This window comes from Carlito syrichta, unplaced genomic scaffold, assembly GCF_000164805.1.
Source record: "Carlito syrichta isolate Samal-C Ts95f unplaced genomic scaffold, Tarsius_syrichta-2.0.1 Scaffold305058, whole genome shotgun sequence".
Taxonomy (NCBI): domain Eukaryota; kingdom Metazoa; phylum Chordata; class Mammalia; order Primates; family Tarsiidae; genus Carlito; species Carlito syrichta.
Genome location: NW_007249154.1, coordinates 1,199,075 through 1,213,559, shown reverse-complemented (window position 1 = coordinate 1,213,559; position 14,485 = coordinate 1,199,075). Strand labels below are relative to the sequence as shown.

At 32.9% G+C, this 14,485-nt stretch overlaps 1 protein-coding gene across 2 annotated transcripts in view; it reads left to right on the top strand.

Annotated features, from left to right (window-relative positions):
- Positions 1 to 14,485, top strand: part of HNF4G (hepatocyte nuclear factor 4 gamma) — a 63,513-nt gene that overhangs the window by 28,699 nt on the left and 20,329 nt on the right. Inside the window, exons 1-2 of one of the 2 annotated variants that reach the window (XM_008061074.1) lie at positions 8,907 to 9,108; positions 12,069 to 12,240. In XM_008061074.1, the coding sequence (XP_008059265.1) occupies positions 8,973 to 9,108; positions 12,069 to 12,240 (308 nt within the window). In that variant the 5' untranslated portion in view covers positions 8,907 to 8,972. Of the gene's footprint in view, positions 1 to 8,906; positions 9,109 to 12,068; positions 12,241 to 14,485 lie in introns of those variants that run through there. The other variant, XM_008061075.1, reaches the window with a different exon arrangement.

Below are 14,485 nucleotides of genomic sequence, written 5' to 3'. Positions count from 1 at the left end.
GTTCCCTCCCCCCTCGCATCCTCACCAGCATTTGTTACTTTTTGAGTTATTTATGATGGCCATCCTGACTGGAGTTAGATGCTATCTCAGTGTGGTTTTAACTTACATTTCTTGTGAGGCTGAGCATTTTTAAATATATCTTTTGGCTGCTCGTATATCTTCCTTTGAGAAGTGCCTATTCTTACAGCAGTAGTCCCCGACCTTTTTGGCATCATGGATCGGTTTAGTGGAAAATTCTCAAAAGGAGTCAGAAATCTGGATCCCTCGCATATGCATTTCACAATAGGGATTGCTCCTATGAGAATGAAATGCTGCTGCTGATCTGACAGAATTGGGAGCTTCGCTCCCCCTTCTCTTTCCTTCTTTGCGGCCTGGTTTCTAACAGGCCAGAGACTGGTACTGTCTGCTTGTGCAGGTAAGACCCCAGTCTTAGGAGAAAATATGTTAGGTAACCTTTCAGGGATAAGTTATCGTGCTGTCGGCCAAGTGTTCAGTGTTAACAAATCAACCATGTATCACCCAGGAGATTATCCAGGAGATTAAAATACCAAAATAACTATTTGGATGAAATAATCTTTTCTCACACTGAATTTAAGTAAATGTCAGCCCTTCATTTATGTGGGTTTCATCCCCACAGATTCATACAACAACAGATGAAAATATTTTTAAAAATTCAATAATAAAAATGATAATAATACAAAAATAAAAAATAAAGCAAATTAAAAAGTATAACAACTAAGCCGGGCTCGGTGGTTCAGCCTGTAATCCCGCGCCTTTGGGAGGCTGAGGTGAGTGGATTGCCTGAGCCCGCGGGTTCGAGACCCGCCTGGGCAGCGAGACTTCATCTCTACAATAAATCAAAAAATCAGCTGGGCGTGGTAGCGCACGCCTGTAATTCCGGCTACTCGGAAGGCTGAGGCGGAAGGATCGCCGGAGCCCAGCAGGTCGAGGCTGCGGTGGCCGGGAGTGGTCAATGCACTCCAGTCTGTGTGACAGAGTGAGACTCCAACTCGGAAAAAAAAAAAAAAATTATAACAACTATTTACATAGTATTTACATTGTATTAGGTTTATAAGTAACCTAGAGATGCCTTAAAGTATACCAGAGGATGTGCATAGGTTATATGTAAATATTTTGTCATTTTATGTAAGGAACTTGAACATCTGTAGATTTTGGTACTCACAGTGGGTACTGGAACCAATCCTGTGGATACCAATGGACAACTGTATTAACTTGCCATATACACCAGATAATTTAAAATTTCTCTCTTATCTTCTGATATATTTATTCGAATATACTACTACACTGTTTTTATTATAATGACATTTTATTATGTTTGTATATCAAATAAGATAATGTTCACTATTCTTTCATTTATAATTTTGGACTACTTTCCCATTTTTGTTCTTTAATATGAATTTGAAGTCATGTAATCTAAAAACCCTTTTACTCCATCCAAAATAAATAAAACTCAACCTATAGTTGACTCTCTATTTGGAACTGCTTATGTTATTTTAAGACAATATTTTTTTTTAATATTATACCAGTTTTTACACATTAGTTATTGAATCTTGTTTACATTTCTAAAGATGATTTTCATATCATTTTCCAAAATTTATACCAATTAGTTATTTTTCTTTCTCTATTGTAAATGCTAGAACATAAACAATAATGCCGATTAGTATTGGTGAGATTGTATACTCTTGTAATATTCTTAGGTTAACGGAAATGGACTTAATGTTTCACCACTTAGAGACCTGTTTAATGTTGCATTTTGGTAAGTATTTTTTATAATATTAGTGAGCATCTTCTATTCCAGTGCTTGCTTTTCCTATCACACTGAATCATGCTTCCCAAATAGTAATGACCTTTGATACTTAACCTTGATGTGGAAGTGAATGGAGTAATAAAAAATGACAATATATACAAGAGATTGCATCAAAAATCAGGATGAGTTTTTCTTCTAATTTAAACACCCAACATCATTATTTCCATATGTATTTTATTCACGCTTCAGTATTTGTTGAGTATTTACCATATGACAGACAATGTACTAGGCACTAGAGGATGTAATAATGAATCGAAAATAGAAGCTCTTTGCCTTCATAGCACAGACATCTTAAAGCAGCGGTTCCCAAACTTGCTACACATTGTAATAACCTAAAGATGTCTTATTTTTATTTTTATTTTGAGTTGGAGTCTTACTTCGTCGTCTAGACTGGAGTGCAGTCTCATGCTCATGGCCACCCCAGCGTCGACCTGCTGGGCTCAGGCGATCCTTCTGCCTCAGCCTTCCAAGTAGGGGTAACTACAGGTGTGCACTACAATGCCTGGTTATTTTTTTAATTTATTGTAGAGCAGAGGTCTCACCATGTTGCCCAGGCTGGTCTCAAACCAGCGGGCACAGGCAATCCTCTCACTTCAGCCTCCCACTAAAGATGTTTTAAAACACAAATACAGCCAGGCTCGGTGGCTCAGCCTGTAATCCCGCGCTTTTGGGAGGCTGAGGTGAGGGGATTGCCTGAGTCCGCGGGTTCGAGACCCACCTGGGCGGCGAGACCTCATCTCTACAATACATCAAAAAATCAGCCGGGCATCGTAGCGCATGCCCGTAATTCCGGCTACTCGGAAGGCTGAGGCGGAAGGATCGCCGGAGCCCAGCAGGCGAGGCTGCGGTGGCCGGGAGCGGCCACTGCACTCCAGTCTGGGCAACTGAGTGAGACTCCAAGTCAAAAAATAAAATAAAATAAAGCAAAACACAAATACTTGTCTCCTACCACCAGTCTTTCTGATTTAATTGTCTCCTGATGCAACTTCGACCTTTGAGGCCTTTAAAAGTCCTCCAGCTGATTCTAGTGTGCAGCAGAATTTGTGAATCACTGGCCTATATGAAGTTGTGCTTTAAACAATTCCAAACCACTTATTTGAGAGTAATGATAGCTTGTGTTACAAAAGCCAGCACCTTGCCCATGAGTTTAGTTCATATTAGATTCATGTTTACTATTAGCATTATTTTGATTATGTCCTATATTTTTACTTTAAAATAAATATTTCATTATGGTATTTCTGAAAATCGACCAATATAGTTTTTAAAATATATATATTTATCAAAAAAGATGTGAAATGTTTAACATTTCATTTGAACCAAACGTATACCTGTCTTTATTAAATAGAGATGCAAATATTGTTTAGTTTTTTCCAAATCAAAGATTACAATAAAATGTTATTCTCTCAATGTATCTTAAAAAGCTTTAAGGAGGAATGTTGAGCAGTTCTTGACTGCATGACTGTACATTTTATCTATTATTATATTTTTAAATGGAGGCACTATAACTCTTATGTATGTATTTATGCACTTAATTATTTATTTGACTTCCAGATGCAAAAATGTATGTTCATTACAGTACATTTGTCTAAAATGTTCGAGTCTAAATTGCTCTCAGTATAGTAAAACTGCTGCTATTTTTTAAAAAACTATTATACTTCTTCAGAGCATATTTGTAATAGGTACTGGCCCAAACTGATTATTTCCTTCCCTTCATTTTGCATAACGCAGCAACTTTGGTATCAAAATGCCACCACAATCTTACATATTCTGACTAGCTTTGCTGAGTTTGCAGTAGCAACTATGATAATATCCCTTGTAAAAAGGAAATGCAGAAATGGTGACTGTCAAATCCTAACATGTTCCTTATATCCACACTTTTTTTTATTTTCCTTACCAGTATAATCTATATTCCAGTTAATAATTTAGTACTAATCAGCTCCTTATCTTCTGAAAAGGAGAGTCTGTTTTAAATCACAAGGCAACTGACCTTGAAGGTAGTTTTAATACATGCAGATTTCTTATATCACCTCTAAACTTTACTCAGAGTATTTTCTTAGTTACATTTAGTTCTCAGCTGTGCAATCCTCATTTTGTCTATTCTATTCTAACAGTAACTGATTTAATTATGCTGTAGTTTCTTCTATTGTTTAGTTTTGGATTTTACATTTACGTGCATACTTAGTTTTAAAAAATAATCTAATGTTTTAATGAGCAAATAAAATAAGTATGAATAGTTGAGGTAAGTCACAATGTTAGAAAGAATAGTAGCATCTTCTAAATTAATTCAGCTATTTCACAAGGTGCTTGTGTGTCTTTTTCCACTTTATTTAGATTTTACTATCAAATGGTATTTTCTAGTAGTGATGTGATAAGGATTTAAAATTGGTTCCTTGGATTAAGTTTTGTGCATTGAAAATCAATATGAACTGAGAAATGGACTGTGGAACTTAAGCATGCAAGCGAAGCTATAGAAGTTCAGTTGAAATTTAAGAAATTTTCAACAATTCTAGGACAAAGAATATGTTTCACAAATAATATTAAAGATATAATTTTTTTAAATGTTGGGAATAACTTTGGTCCAACTGTCTTAATGAATTAATGTGATTCTGCTTGCCATCGCATAGATCTAGATTGAAGAATAAGGGGAAAAAAAATTGTTGTTTATTTAAAAATTATATACACCATCTAGGTTTTAGGATAAGATTTATGAAGCTCTTTGAAAATAGATTTCCATCATTACAGGCAATTTCAAACTTCTTTGTATATCAGTGATGGTGACTTGCTTTTGCTTGTAATTTTTAATTGCTTGTTCTCTCATCAAAATTTGGAAGAAGAAACAAGATTTCTATTTCAAAAGAGGAAAGATGGCTAGGTTAAGATACTGGTGGCAAGAAAATGCATTTTTTTTTAAATTAAGATTTTATTTGAAAAGTGAAAGGTGACTTTTTTTTAAAATTAATGAGCCATTTTGTTGGGTAGAGTTCTACACTCAGTAGTTTCCCATTTACACTAAAAAATACATTGGGTTGCTTTAGATTTCTATTCTTCTTCATCTAACTTTTAATGATCATATCTGTGTAATCATCATGTCTGTAATGTAGAATATTAAAATAACAAAAAATGCAGATATGCTTTTGGAATTAATATGTAAGTTTTTTGGGTATTAAAAAGCAATCTCAAAGGGATAAATTAAGATAAAATCTTTTATTAACTATACCTTAAAATAAAATGCTTTTATATTGGTATTAGCGTTTCAAATTATTTTCCTGAAAATTTTTTAATGAAAATATTCTTAGTTTTATTAGCCTGTTTTCTATTTTAAATCACGCTATGAACGAGTGATTAAATCAAATATAGCGTATAGAACAATTTAACAGGCTTAATAGTCTTACAGATAAGATAGAAATGTTTCTGCTATTATCTTGAATAATCAATAGTGAATTGAGTTGTTGTCTTCTTTAAACAGTATGTTGTTTTCATCTCTTGTTATGTTGCTCTATAGAAATTTAAATATCATATACAATATGCCCGTTTAGAACCATTGCTCTGAAAAAAACATTTTTCAAGATCATTACTTATGTTGTTTAAAATTGACCTTTTATCTACAAATAATGTTGTCATCTCTCTGGAGTGTTTGATTTGACTCAGGCTAAGATGTCTTAGCCTACAAAATATGAGATCACACTATATAATAGGAATATTTTGCTCAATTTTGAGATGAGATACTGGAAAATGAATGACATCTGTTAGAGATTTTTCAGTAGCTTGTAGTTTATCATATGCATTCATAATTTTGGATATAGATTAAGTTGATATTTCTTCTTTAAAACTGTGTGCTACTTATTGTGAATTACTGTTTTATGTATTAGCATGTATAGCTGATTTTTTTCCAATTAAACCTTCAGAAGTAAACTTAAAAGTATCCATACATTTATGGTGAATGTGGACTTTAGTAACTTTAGTCCCACTAATTTAAAGACAATTGTTTCTATTATCACCTAGGCATAAAATTAATATACTATTTATTTTAATTACTTAAGCCCTTAATCTAATATAGCCTTAATGAATTTACTCATTGGAAATACTTTAAGCTACCGCGAAAGTCTGCTTGACTGATATCCATCTGTTCTTTTCCTGAAATTAATTGAATTTTAATGTGAAAATATATAAACAAACACCATAACTGCTTCATGTATCTAAGGTTTATGCAATTTAATTTTATAATTTTATTTTGTTCTGTTATGCCCTAGACTAGTCCCCTAAATTATGAAAACTCCACAATTACTATTGAATGGAGAACACAGAATTAGTATTAAGAGTGTGCCACTTGCTTGGATTATGTTGCAAAAGTAAAAATTTAAAGTTAGCACTAGCTAAAATTGTTTCTCTGTGACATTTTTTCTTTTCCTCCTCTCTTGTCTTCTTCGTCTTCCCTCTTTATTCTACTCTTCTCTAAACAAATTGAAATATTATACGTATATTCTAATTTGTTTTAGAAGTAGAGAGTAGGGATTGATAATAAAGAGTAATATAAGCTAATTCATAAATACAAGTTATCTCAAGTTAAAATCAATATAATAGAAACTGTAAGCTCCACTTAACCAACTCCTGGGATCAACTCAGTTTCCTAATTTCCTTTGTAGACCATACAAATTAGTTTCTAGGGTCAGTACATCTCATCAACTTAAGATGCTTACCAAGAGTCACATAGATTTGTTACCTAGCATGTTATTGCCATTTATTCTTGTTATTTCATTTTACAATTTAGTTTAATATTGTACTATGTAATGCAACATGAGCATTTTGAATTTTATTTTTTCTTCCCCATAAAAATCAAAGTTTTGGAAGCATATAAAAGTAAGTTAGGCAAAATATTTATAAAAAAAAATAAAAAAACAGTAAAATTCTAAAAGGCTTCGGCATTCAGATTGCTTTATGGGTAGCTTTAACTTTTTTCTCCATAAAAATAGTACTAGAAAGATGATTTATGAAAGTTATGCAAAAAAATTATAAAGAAGCTCAATCTGTGGCTTCTTACTCACAAAAAGAGTCTTGGTTTTACAACAAAATAGTAGCACTTACATCTACTTACGTCAAATAAGCTATTAAGAAAGGATATACCATTTTGTGAATCTCCATTTAAGCATTTTATTTGCTTGATCAGCTAAGTAAATTATAAGTCCCATAATTTAGGAGGGCTTTCATTGTACTTCGTACTCCTTCTTTTACTTGTCTGAGGTTGACTGAATTTTGTGAGTGTTTCCACATCTATCATAAGGAAGAGTAGCTGCCCAATTCAGGAGATAAGACTCTTATTTAAATCTGCCATATCTTCTGGAAGTTCTCAAATTTTTACTCTCTGAAATTTTGGTCTATGAAATGAAGAAAGTAATTTGCAGTAACATAAGGGAAACAGGTTTCATGTTGAAAGCCAGCTCTGATTAATTGCTAATGGCTACTGGAAGATCCGTGCTGAGATGAGTCTGCAGCCCCTTTTATCTTAGAGTAGAATGCCCTGATCTGATAGTGATGTCAGCTATAGGAACAGAATGGTGAACAACAACATTGTTCTCCTGAGTGATATCCACATTAATGTTTTGCAGATACAAATTAACATTTTGCTATATGTATTTTTTCCTTTATTCCTTCTGTTGAGACACTCCCATCATTGACACCCTTATTATTGGTTAGTTACCACATAGATGAGAAAGATTATGGGCTATGCACAATCGTTCACATAGGAAACACATCTTCACTACTTCAAGTTAAGAGCCATTTCATGCAAATGAAAACCACAGGATTCACTTGTCCACTTCTCCAAAAACGGAGTAACTGTGTTTGATTTCCATTAAAGGAAATCAGAAAAAAAGTATCCCCAAATACTATTCTTACAAGTAAGAGTATACAGAATATGAGGGCAAAGAGGACCATTCCAATGATCACTGTTTAGTGAATTCACTAATTAGTAAATCTGGCTGCTAAAATTACTCTCTAATTTTTTTTTTACAGTTTATCATGTGGTTTAAGTATTTTAGGGGGCCAACCTTCCCAGGTAGAAAATATAATAATTTCTAAGATACGGTACTTAGAAGGTTTATGGTATTAAGGAATTGATGAAGAAATATTACTTTGCTGTAATATTTAACAAATATAGAAAAGGAAATTCTAAATTCATAATGTAAATAGGGTTAGGATTAATTCTTTGAAGACAAAATCAATAGACATTCTCAGAAGTTAATTGTACTCATTCCATCTAAATATGTCCCAAACCCTAAATATTCCTTGTTACACATACATATAAAAAATATACTGTGCTTTATAGATAAAGGTTGATAATGGTAGGAATATGTAGATCCACATGTTAGAAATAATTTTACTTCAGTTTAATGCCTAGAATGTTCTAGTCATCAGAAGACAAAAGAAATGAAACCTTATTTATATAAAAATTATTAAATAAATCCCTACATTATATTAGCAACTGTACTGGTTCTGCTCTTGGGAAGTTTACAAACACAGATTCATGAATTGATAGTTAAAGAGAATATGTTGAAGACCACACGAGGGTTATGTCCAGAATGCTGTTGAAATATATCATAAATTCTCACATTTCAAATTGCAAAATTTGTTTTACTCTAAAGGAGTTATTGTACATTTAAGAAAACTTGAAATTGTTAAGTGATCATGTGAAGTGTTTACTTATAGTCTTGATTCATTAAATGTATAACAATAAAGTACGTTCCATTTTTCAGAATATAAGATATGTGATTTCAGCTCTTTAAATGGGATACTTCATATTTTAATTGCAGCTTAAAACCTGATAAATTCTCTTTTCTATTTTTAATCCTGCCCTTAATGACATCATTTATTGTCTACTGGAAATCAATTTAGCAAATCACACTTGTCCACTAAGCACTTCAGATAAGGTGACTCCATGAAGCATTCCAAGATTATCACAAGGAAATGATTTCGTATGTCATAAAAAAAGAAGAAATAAGCAGAATATAACCTGCTGAAGAAGGTTACAGTTTTACAACCCCTCCCACTGCAGCACTTAAGTCACTTAGTTTCAGTTAACTTTGGATTATCACTCACAGATTGAAAGCAAAGCAGTCTTCACACACTCTGGGCTTGCGAGGCCACTTGAATGTGTGTTTCTAAATCAATGATGAGGGTATCGGAACCAATACTAGACATGGATATGGCAAATTATAGTGAAGTTTTGGACCCAACTTACACAACTTTGGAGTTTGAAACTATGCAGATTCTATATAATTCAAATGGTGAGTTCTCATCTGCTTATAAATTTAAAGAAAAGTAAGTATAATGGGAGAAGGAAAACTGAGCTATCCGAGGTGGTGGCTTGATGTTTTATTGTTGGAGGATTCAAGACTTGCTTTTTAAGGCCACAAATCTGAGCTTTTGCATTTCATCACAAAATTTAAATTAATAATGCTATGGTTATTTTATATTAGAAGTAGAAAAAGTCTGGTTTTGAGTAATCATGTAACATCAGAATTCTGTCATGGAGTGGTTAGAGAGGGAGGAGTAGTTTCAGCAGTTATTTTATTTGTTTTGAATCATAATAATAAGTAATATTGGCAGATTAGCTGTGAAAGTATATTTTCTGTGCAATATTTAAAATGACTTCTGGAACTAAGTTTCCATAGAACACTTGGGAGTTTTACTATTGCTTATTCCTTTCATAATTCCAGTTCCCAATTGCTGATGAGAAACTGCTGATGAGAAACTGCATTTAAAATTACTATCAAGTTTTTGCATGAAACACAAATATGAAAGGAAATAGGTTTATAACTTCACAGGATAGGCTAATGTTTAGCCCCGCAAAGCTCTAGGTATTTATCTACTGTAACATTTTAACTTTAAATAAGACATGAGTTGTTTAGGGTTTGTGTCTTTATGTAACACAATTTACTATTGACTTTGAAAACTACTAACATCTAGTAATTGTATGTACTTCAAAAAATGTGTGTGTGTGTGTGTCTGTGGATGTGTAAATCAGGATTGAGAATGCATCTTGTATGAGGATCTCTTGATGTTCTACTGTATTGTATATTTTGTATGACTGGTGTTCTGGTTATATTTCAAAAAAAAACAATTGTTTGTTAGTGGGGAAATTTTTAAGAACTGTCAAAAAGATGAATTGTGAAGTTTTAGCACAAATAAAGTTAAAATGAACCTGCAGTACAATTCTTAGGAAGTTATGGTCTAGGTTCCTTAAGTTTAGACTTGGTTAGAGATATTTAACAGTATATATTTTATTATAATCATGACTTTTAAAAAACTCATGATTTATAAATGATAGGGACAGATTTACCATAATCATAATACTCATTTACCATAAATATTTACCAAATACACTGAAACAACTAATATTTATGACTTTTTCTAAAATATTGTCTAACTTGTTAGCTTATAATAATGTCAATAGTATATAAATATTCAAGAATGTAAACATGAAGCAAAATTTGAGTTTTTTTATATTTCCATGTAATCTCCTAGACCACAATCAATTCCCAACACTTCTGATTTTCATATTGTTAATATCTATTTTGTAAATGTTACTAAAAGAAAAATTTGTAGCATTTTAAACCTATGATTTTATATGACTAACCTTAGGAATATTAACCTTATTTGAACCCATTAATTTTTTTCCAACTTCATGAAATTATATATGACAATATTTGTCTACTCAGAAGTATTAGTAGGTAGAATATAATGTAATGTTACAGAATGCAATTGGGACATGACAACTTTTAATTTTACCATTTTTTCTATTACAGATACAATAATGAGTATTATGTTTATATTACACAATTTTGTGGTAATTAAACTTTAAATATATTATATTTTCAATATCTTTTGATTACATACACTTTTTTAAAGGTGTAATCAATAATATCAACTCATTTAATATATATTTGCTGATTATATTTACATTTTTTAATGACTCTTCAAAATTATATGTTAGATACACTGTATACTGGGCACAATCCTAAGATCTGGAATATAGGGGGGTCAATAGGATAGATAAATTATTTGACATCATGAAGTTTATGTTTTATGTATAAATATGAATAATAAATGAGCAAACCAATATATAATTTTTGTCAATGAAAGTTATTTAAAAAAATAAGCAGAACTCTAGGTTGAAGGGCAGATGAGAGGTCACTCTTTTTGATATGTGTTCAGAGACGATTTCACAGAGATTATGAGATTTGAACAGAAATCCAATAGCTAGCTCAAAGAAAAGTTTGGAGAACTTTACTTTCAGTCAGAAGGAACAGCAAGTGTACAAATTCTGAGGTGGCAATGGATTTTGAGAAAAATAAGACAATGTTACTAGAGAACCAGATGAAAAGTGGTACTAGGTATGGGGATCTGAGAGGTGAAGGAAGAAGAGGAGACCTTTCTCACACAGGTCTTTACTGGCCATAGTAAGATACATGGGCTTTTTTTCTGTGTCTAGTTATGGCGGGGTTGGATGCAGAAGGGTGATACGATGTAAATTTCTTTTACCCAGATCACTTTGGTGACCTTTAGGTAATAAATAAACAGTAAGGGAGCAATGATAGAAGAAGAGACATTAGATAGGAGTTTATTGCAATAATCCAGGAGAAAGATGATAATAGATTGAAAAAGCATGGCCATGGTGAAAGGGTGAAAAGTTATGGATTAATTATATATTTTAAATGTATACTTGCTAATAGATTGGTCATGAAAGATGAGGGAGAGAATACAGCAAATTCTCCCAGGTTATTAACCCTAGGATACTAGATGGAACATTGGCTGATATAGAGATGACTGAAGGAAGATCAAGTTCTACAGGAAAAATCAAAGAGTCACATTTATTCCTGTAGGTACGTGTTTTTGACACATTAATTTGTGATTCTTACTGAACTTCAAAGTGAAGTATTTTTATAGGTACTTGAGCATTTCAGACTAATGCCCACGAAAACCATGTCACACACATGGTATTTAATGTTACAGGACTGAGTGAACTTCTACAGTTGGGTGACTGAGTCCTAAGGTGTCGCAAAATTAAATGGTCAGAAGTATGAAAGGGGAGCTTGGAATGGAAGTCACCAGTAGTTAAAAGGAAAGCATTGGTGTGCAGTCTTCAAATAGCCAAGGAATGAACTGTTTTGAACCTGTAAATAAGACAATTTAATAAGGAAATAGTAATAACTCTTCCTTTCTACTCTTCCTTTTTCTTGAACAGAAAGTTCTGCTCCAGAGACGACAAGTATGAATACCACAGACAGTGGTGTCAACTGTCTATGTGCTATTTGTGGGGATAGGGCAACAGGGAAACACTACGGAGCGTCGAGCTGTGATGGGTGCAAGGGCTTCTTCAGACGCAGCATACGCAAGAGTCACGTCTATTCCTGCAGGTATTTGAAATGCTCCTTTCAGAAAGTTGTCTTTAGAGGTGTCTCAATATGGCACGCAAGAAGGAAATGCAGAGCTTTCACAGGACTGTAAGTCTATAAACTGGGATACAAGTAAGCATGTGTGGGCATGTGTGCAGGATGTATTCACATAGGTGGTTCTTTTTTATGAAACAGTTTAGACTTATAAAAGGTACATAAAAATCCACCTACCTACTACTCACTTTAGATCAATATAGTTGAAACTCTAGTGGGCACCTCCCCTGCCACTTTCTTTCTCCCTTGTCTGCTAGAATTCGGGTGTTGATCTTTCCTTTGTGTTTCTTTATTGTTTTACCACATGTTCATATACCTCTAAACGTTTTAGAATCTGTATTTAAAAGGCTTTTCAATATGTATATTTTTCTGCTTGTTGTTTTTTTTACACGGGTCATTATATCCTGGATCTTCTAAAATTATAAAAGTAGGTCATTTTGGTAGCTTGTGAATGCTAATGTGTGAAATTTAGTTTTTAATCCTAAAATTTAAAATGTATTTCTCATATTTTTTTCTAATTTAATAAATGTTTTTTCTAAAGCTTATCTAACTACATTATCAATAGGTGACATATTTCTAGTAGGTTGTTTTCTTGATTTTGTTCTTTAAAATAATATTTAGTTAATATAGCACAATTTAAATATAAATATTGCACCTTGATTAATTAATATGATAGTTCTTGAATGTATATATCTAGGTTGAATATGGGCTATTAACAAAGATGATTAATTTTAAACAGAAAAACAATTTGTGTTTGCTCTGCCAGTAAAAGGTATATGTAGAATTATATTGTTTTAAGAAAAAATTGGACATCTGAGAAGACGTAAGCTCTCAAAATATTGCCATGTGATTTCTTGGGGTAAAATTTAAATTAATATATAATTTCTTTTTGTTTTGTTTTGTTTGAGTTGGAGTCTCACTCTGTCGCCCAGACTGGAGTGCAGTGGCCGCTCCGGGGCACCGCAGCCTCGCCTGCTGGGCTCCAGCGATTCTTCCGCCTCAGCCTTCCGAGTAGCCGGAATTACAGGCATGCGCAATCACGCCCAGCGGATTTTTTGATTTATTGTAGAGATGAGGTCTCGCTGCCCAGGCGGGTCTCGAACCCGCGGGCTCAGGCAATCCCCTCACCTCACCCTCCCAAAGGCGCGGGATTACAGGCTGAGCCACCGAGCCTGGCTAATATATAATTTCTAAATTATCTACCTGGTGTCCTCTAGCAATTTTTCCAGGATAGTTTGAAATAGGTAAAAAGAAATGCAAATCAGTAGGTTAAAAGAAATGCAAATCACACACTGTGACAAAGTCTTGGTAAACAAAAAAAGGTTTTTAGATGAGTTTTGTTTTCATATATATCAAAACTCTAGAGGTAAAAAGTAGCTCAACTTTTATCAGAAATATTCTCTATATGATTATGTTAAATATTGAATGCTCCTAAAAAAGTAACAATGAAAACAAATACAAAGTAACATGTAAGTAACACTTTCTAGATCATGTATTCTGTTAAAAATGAAATAAACATATGGCAATTCAGACAACTAAATCAAACAACTTCTAAGGATCAGAGAATACCAGTACAAAGAGCTATCAGGATTCCTACCTTTCCTGTATGAGTGGAAATGAGTGCTCCCACAGTAGCTTTTGGAAGTTTAGAAAATATAATAGCAACTTGTACAGTACAGTTAACTCCCTGTACCTTCCCATTGGGAAAGCTGCTATTAACCTAGCTTTCTTTACATATTTTGATATTAAGCAAATGTTATGATTTCTCATTTGGAGAAGAGTTATTATACTGATCTAAGTTTAGGGACATCTAAATTTGTTTTTTCTTTTAAGTTCAGTTTTTGCTGGTTTCAAATTTACTCATTTTCTTAGATTTACAATCTTCATTTTCACTCTAACAGCTGCATCACGCTGAAGCTGGGCTTTCCTTCCCAAAGCACTTTTAATAGCTATTTCGGTACTTTTCATAGTATACTTTTCATAATGACTATTTGTAAACTTGTATTCTGTTAGATTATAATTTTCTTGAATGGAGGAAACAATTATTATTTATCTGCTCAAGGTCTACACCAGGATCTTATACAACATAGATACTTAATAATATATGATTATTCATTTTTGTTATTAATTTAATGTTAATTGGATATGTTCTCCTTGTATTTTTTGATAATCTGATCGCCTCTTTTAAGTCTCCATAGCCATGCTTTCCCAA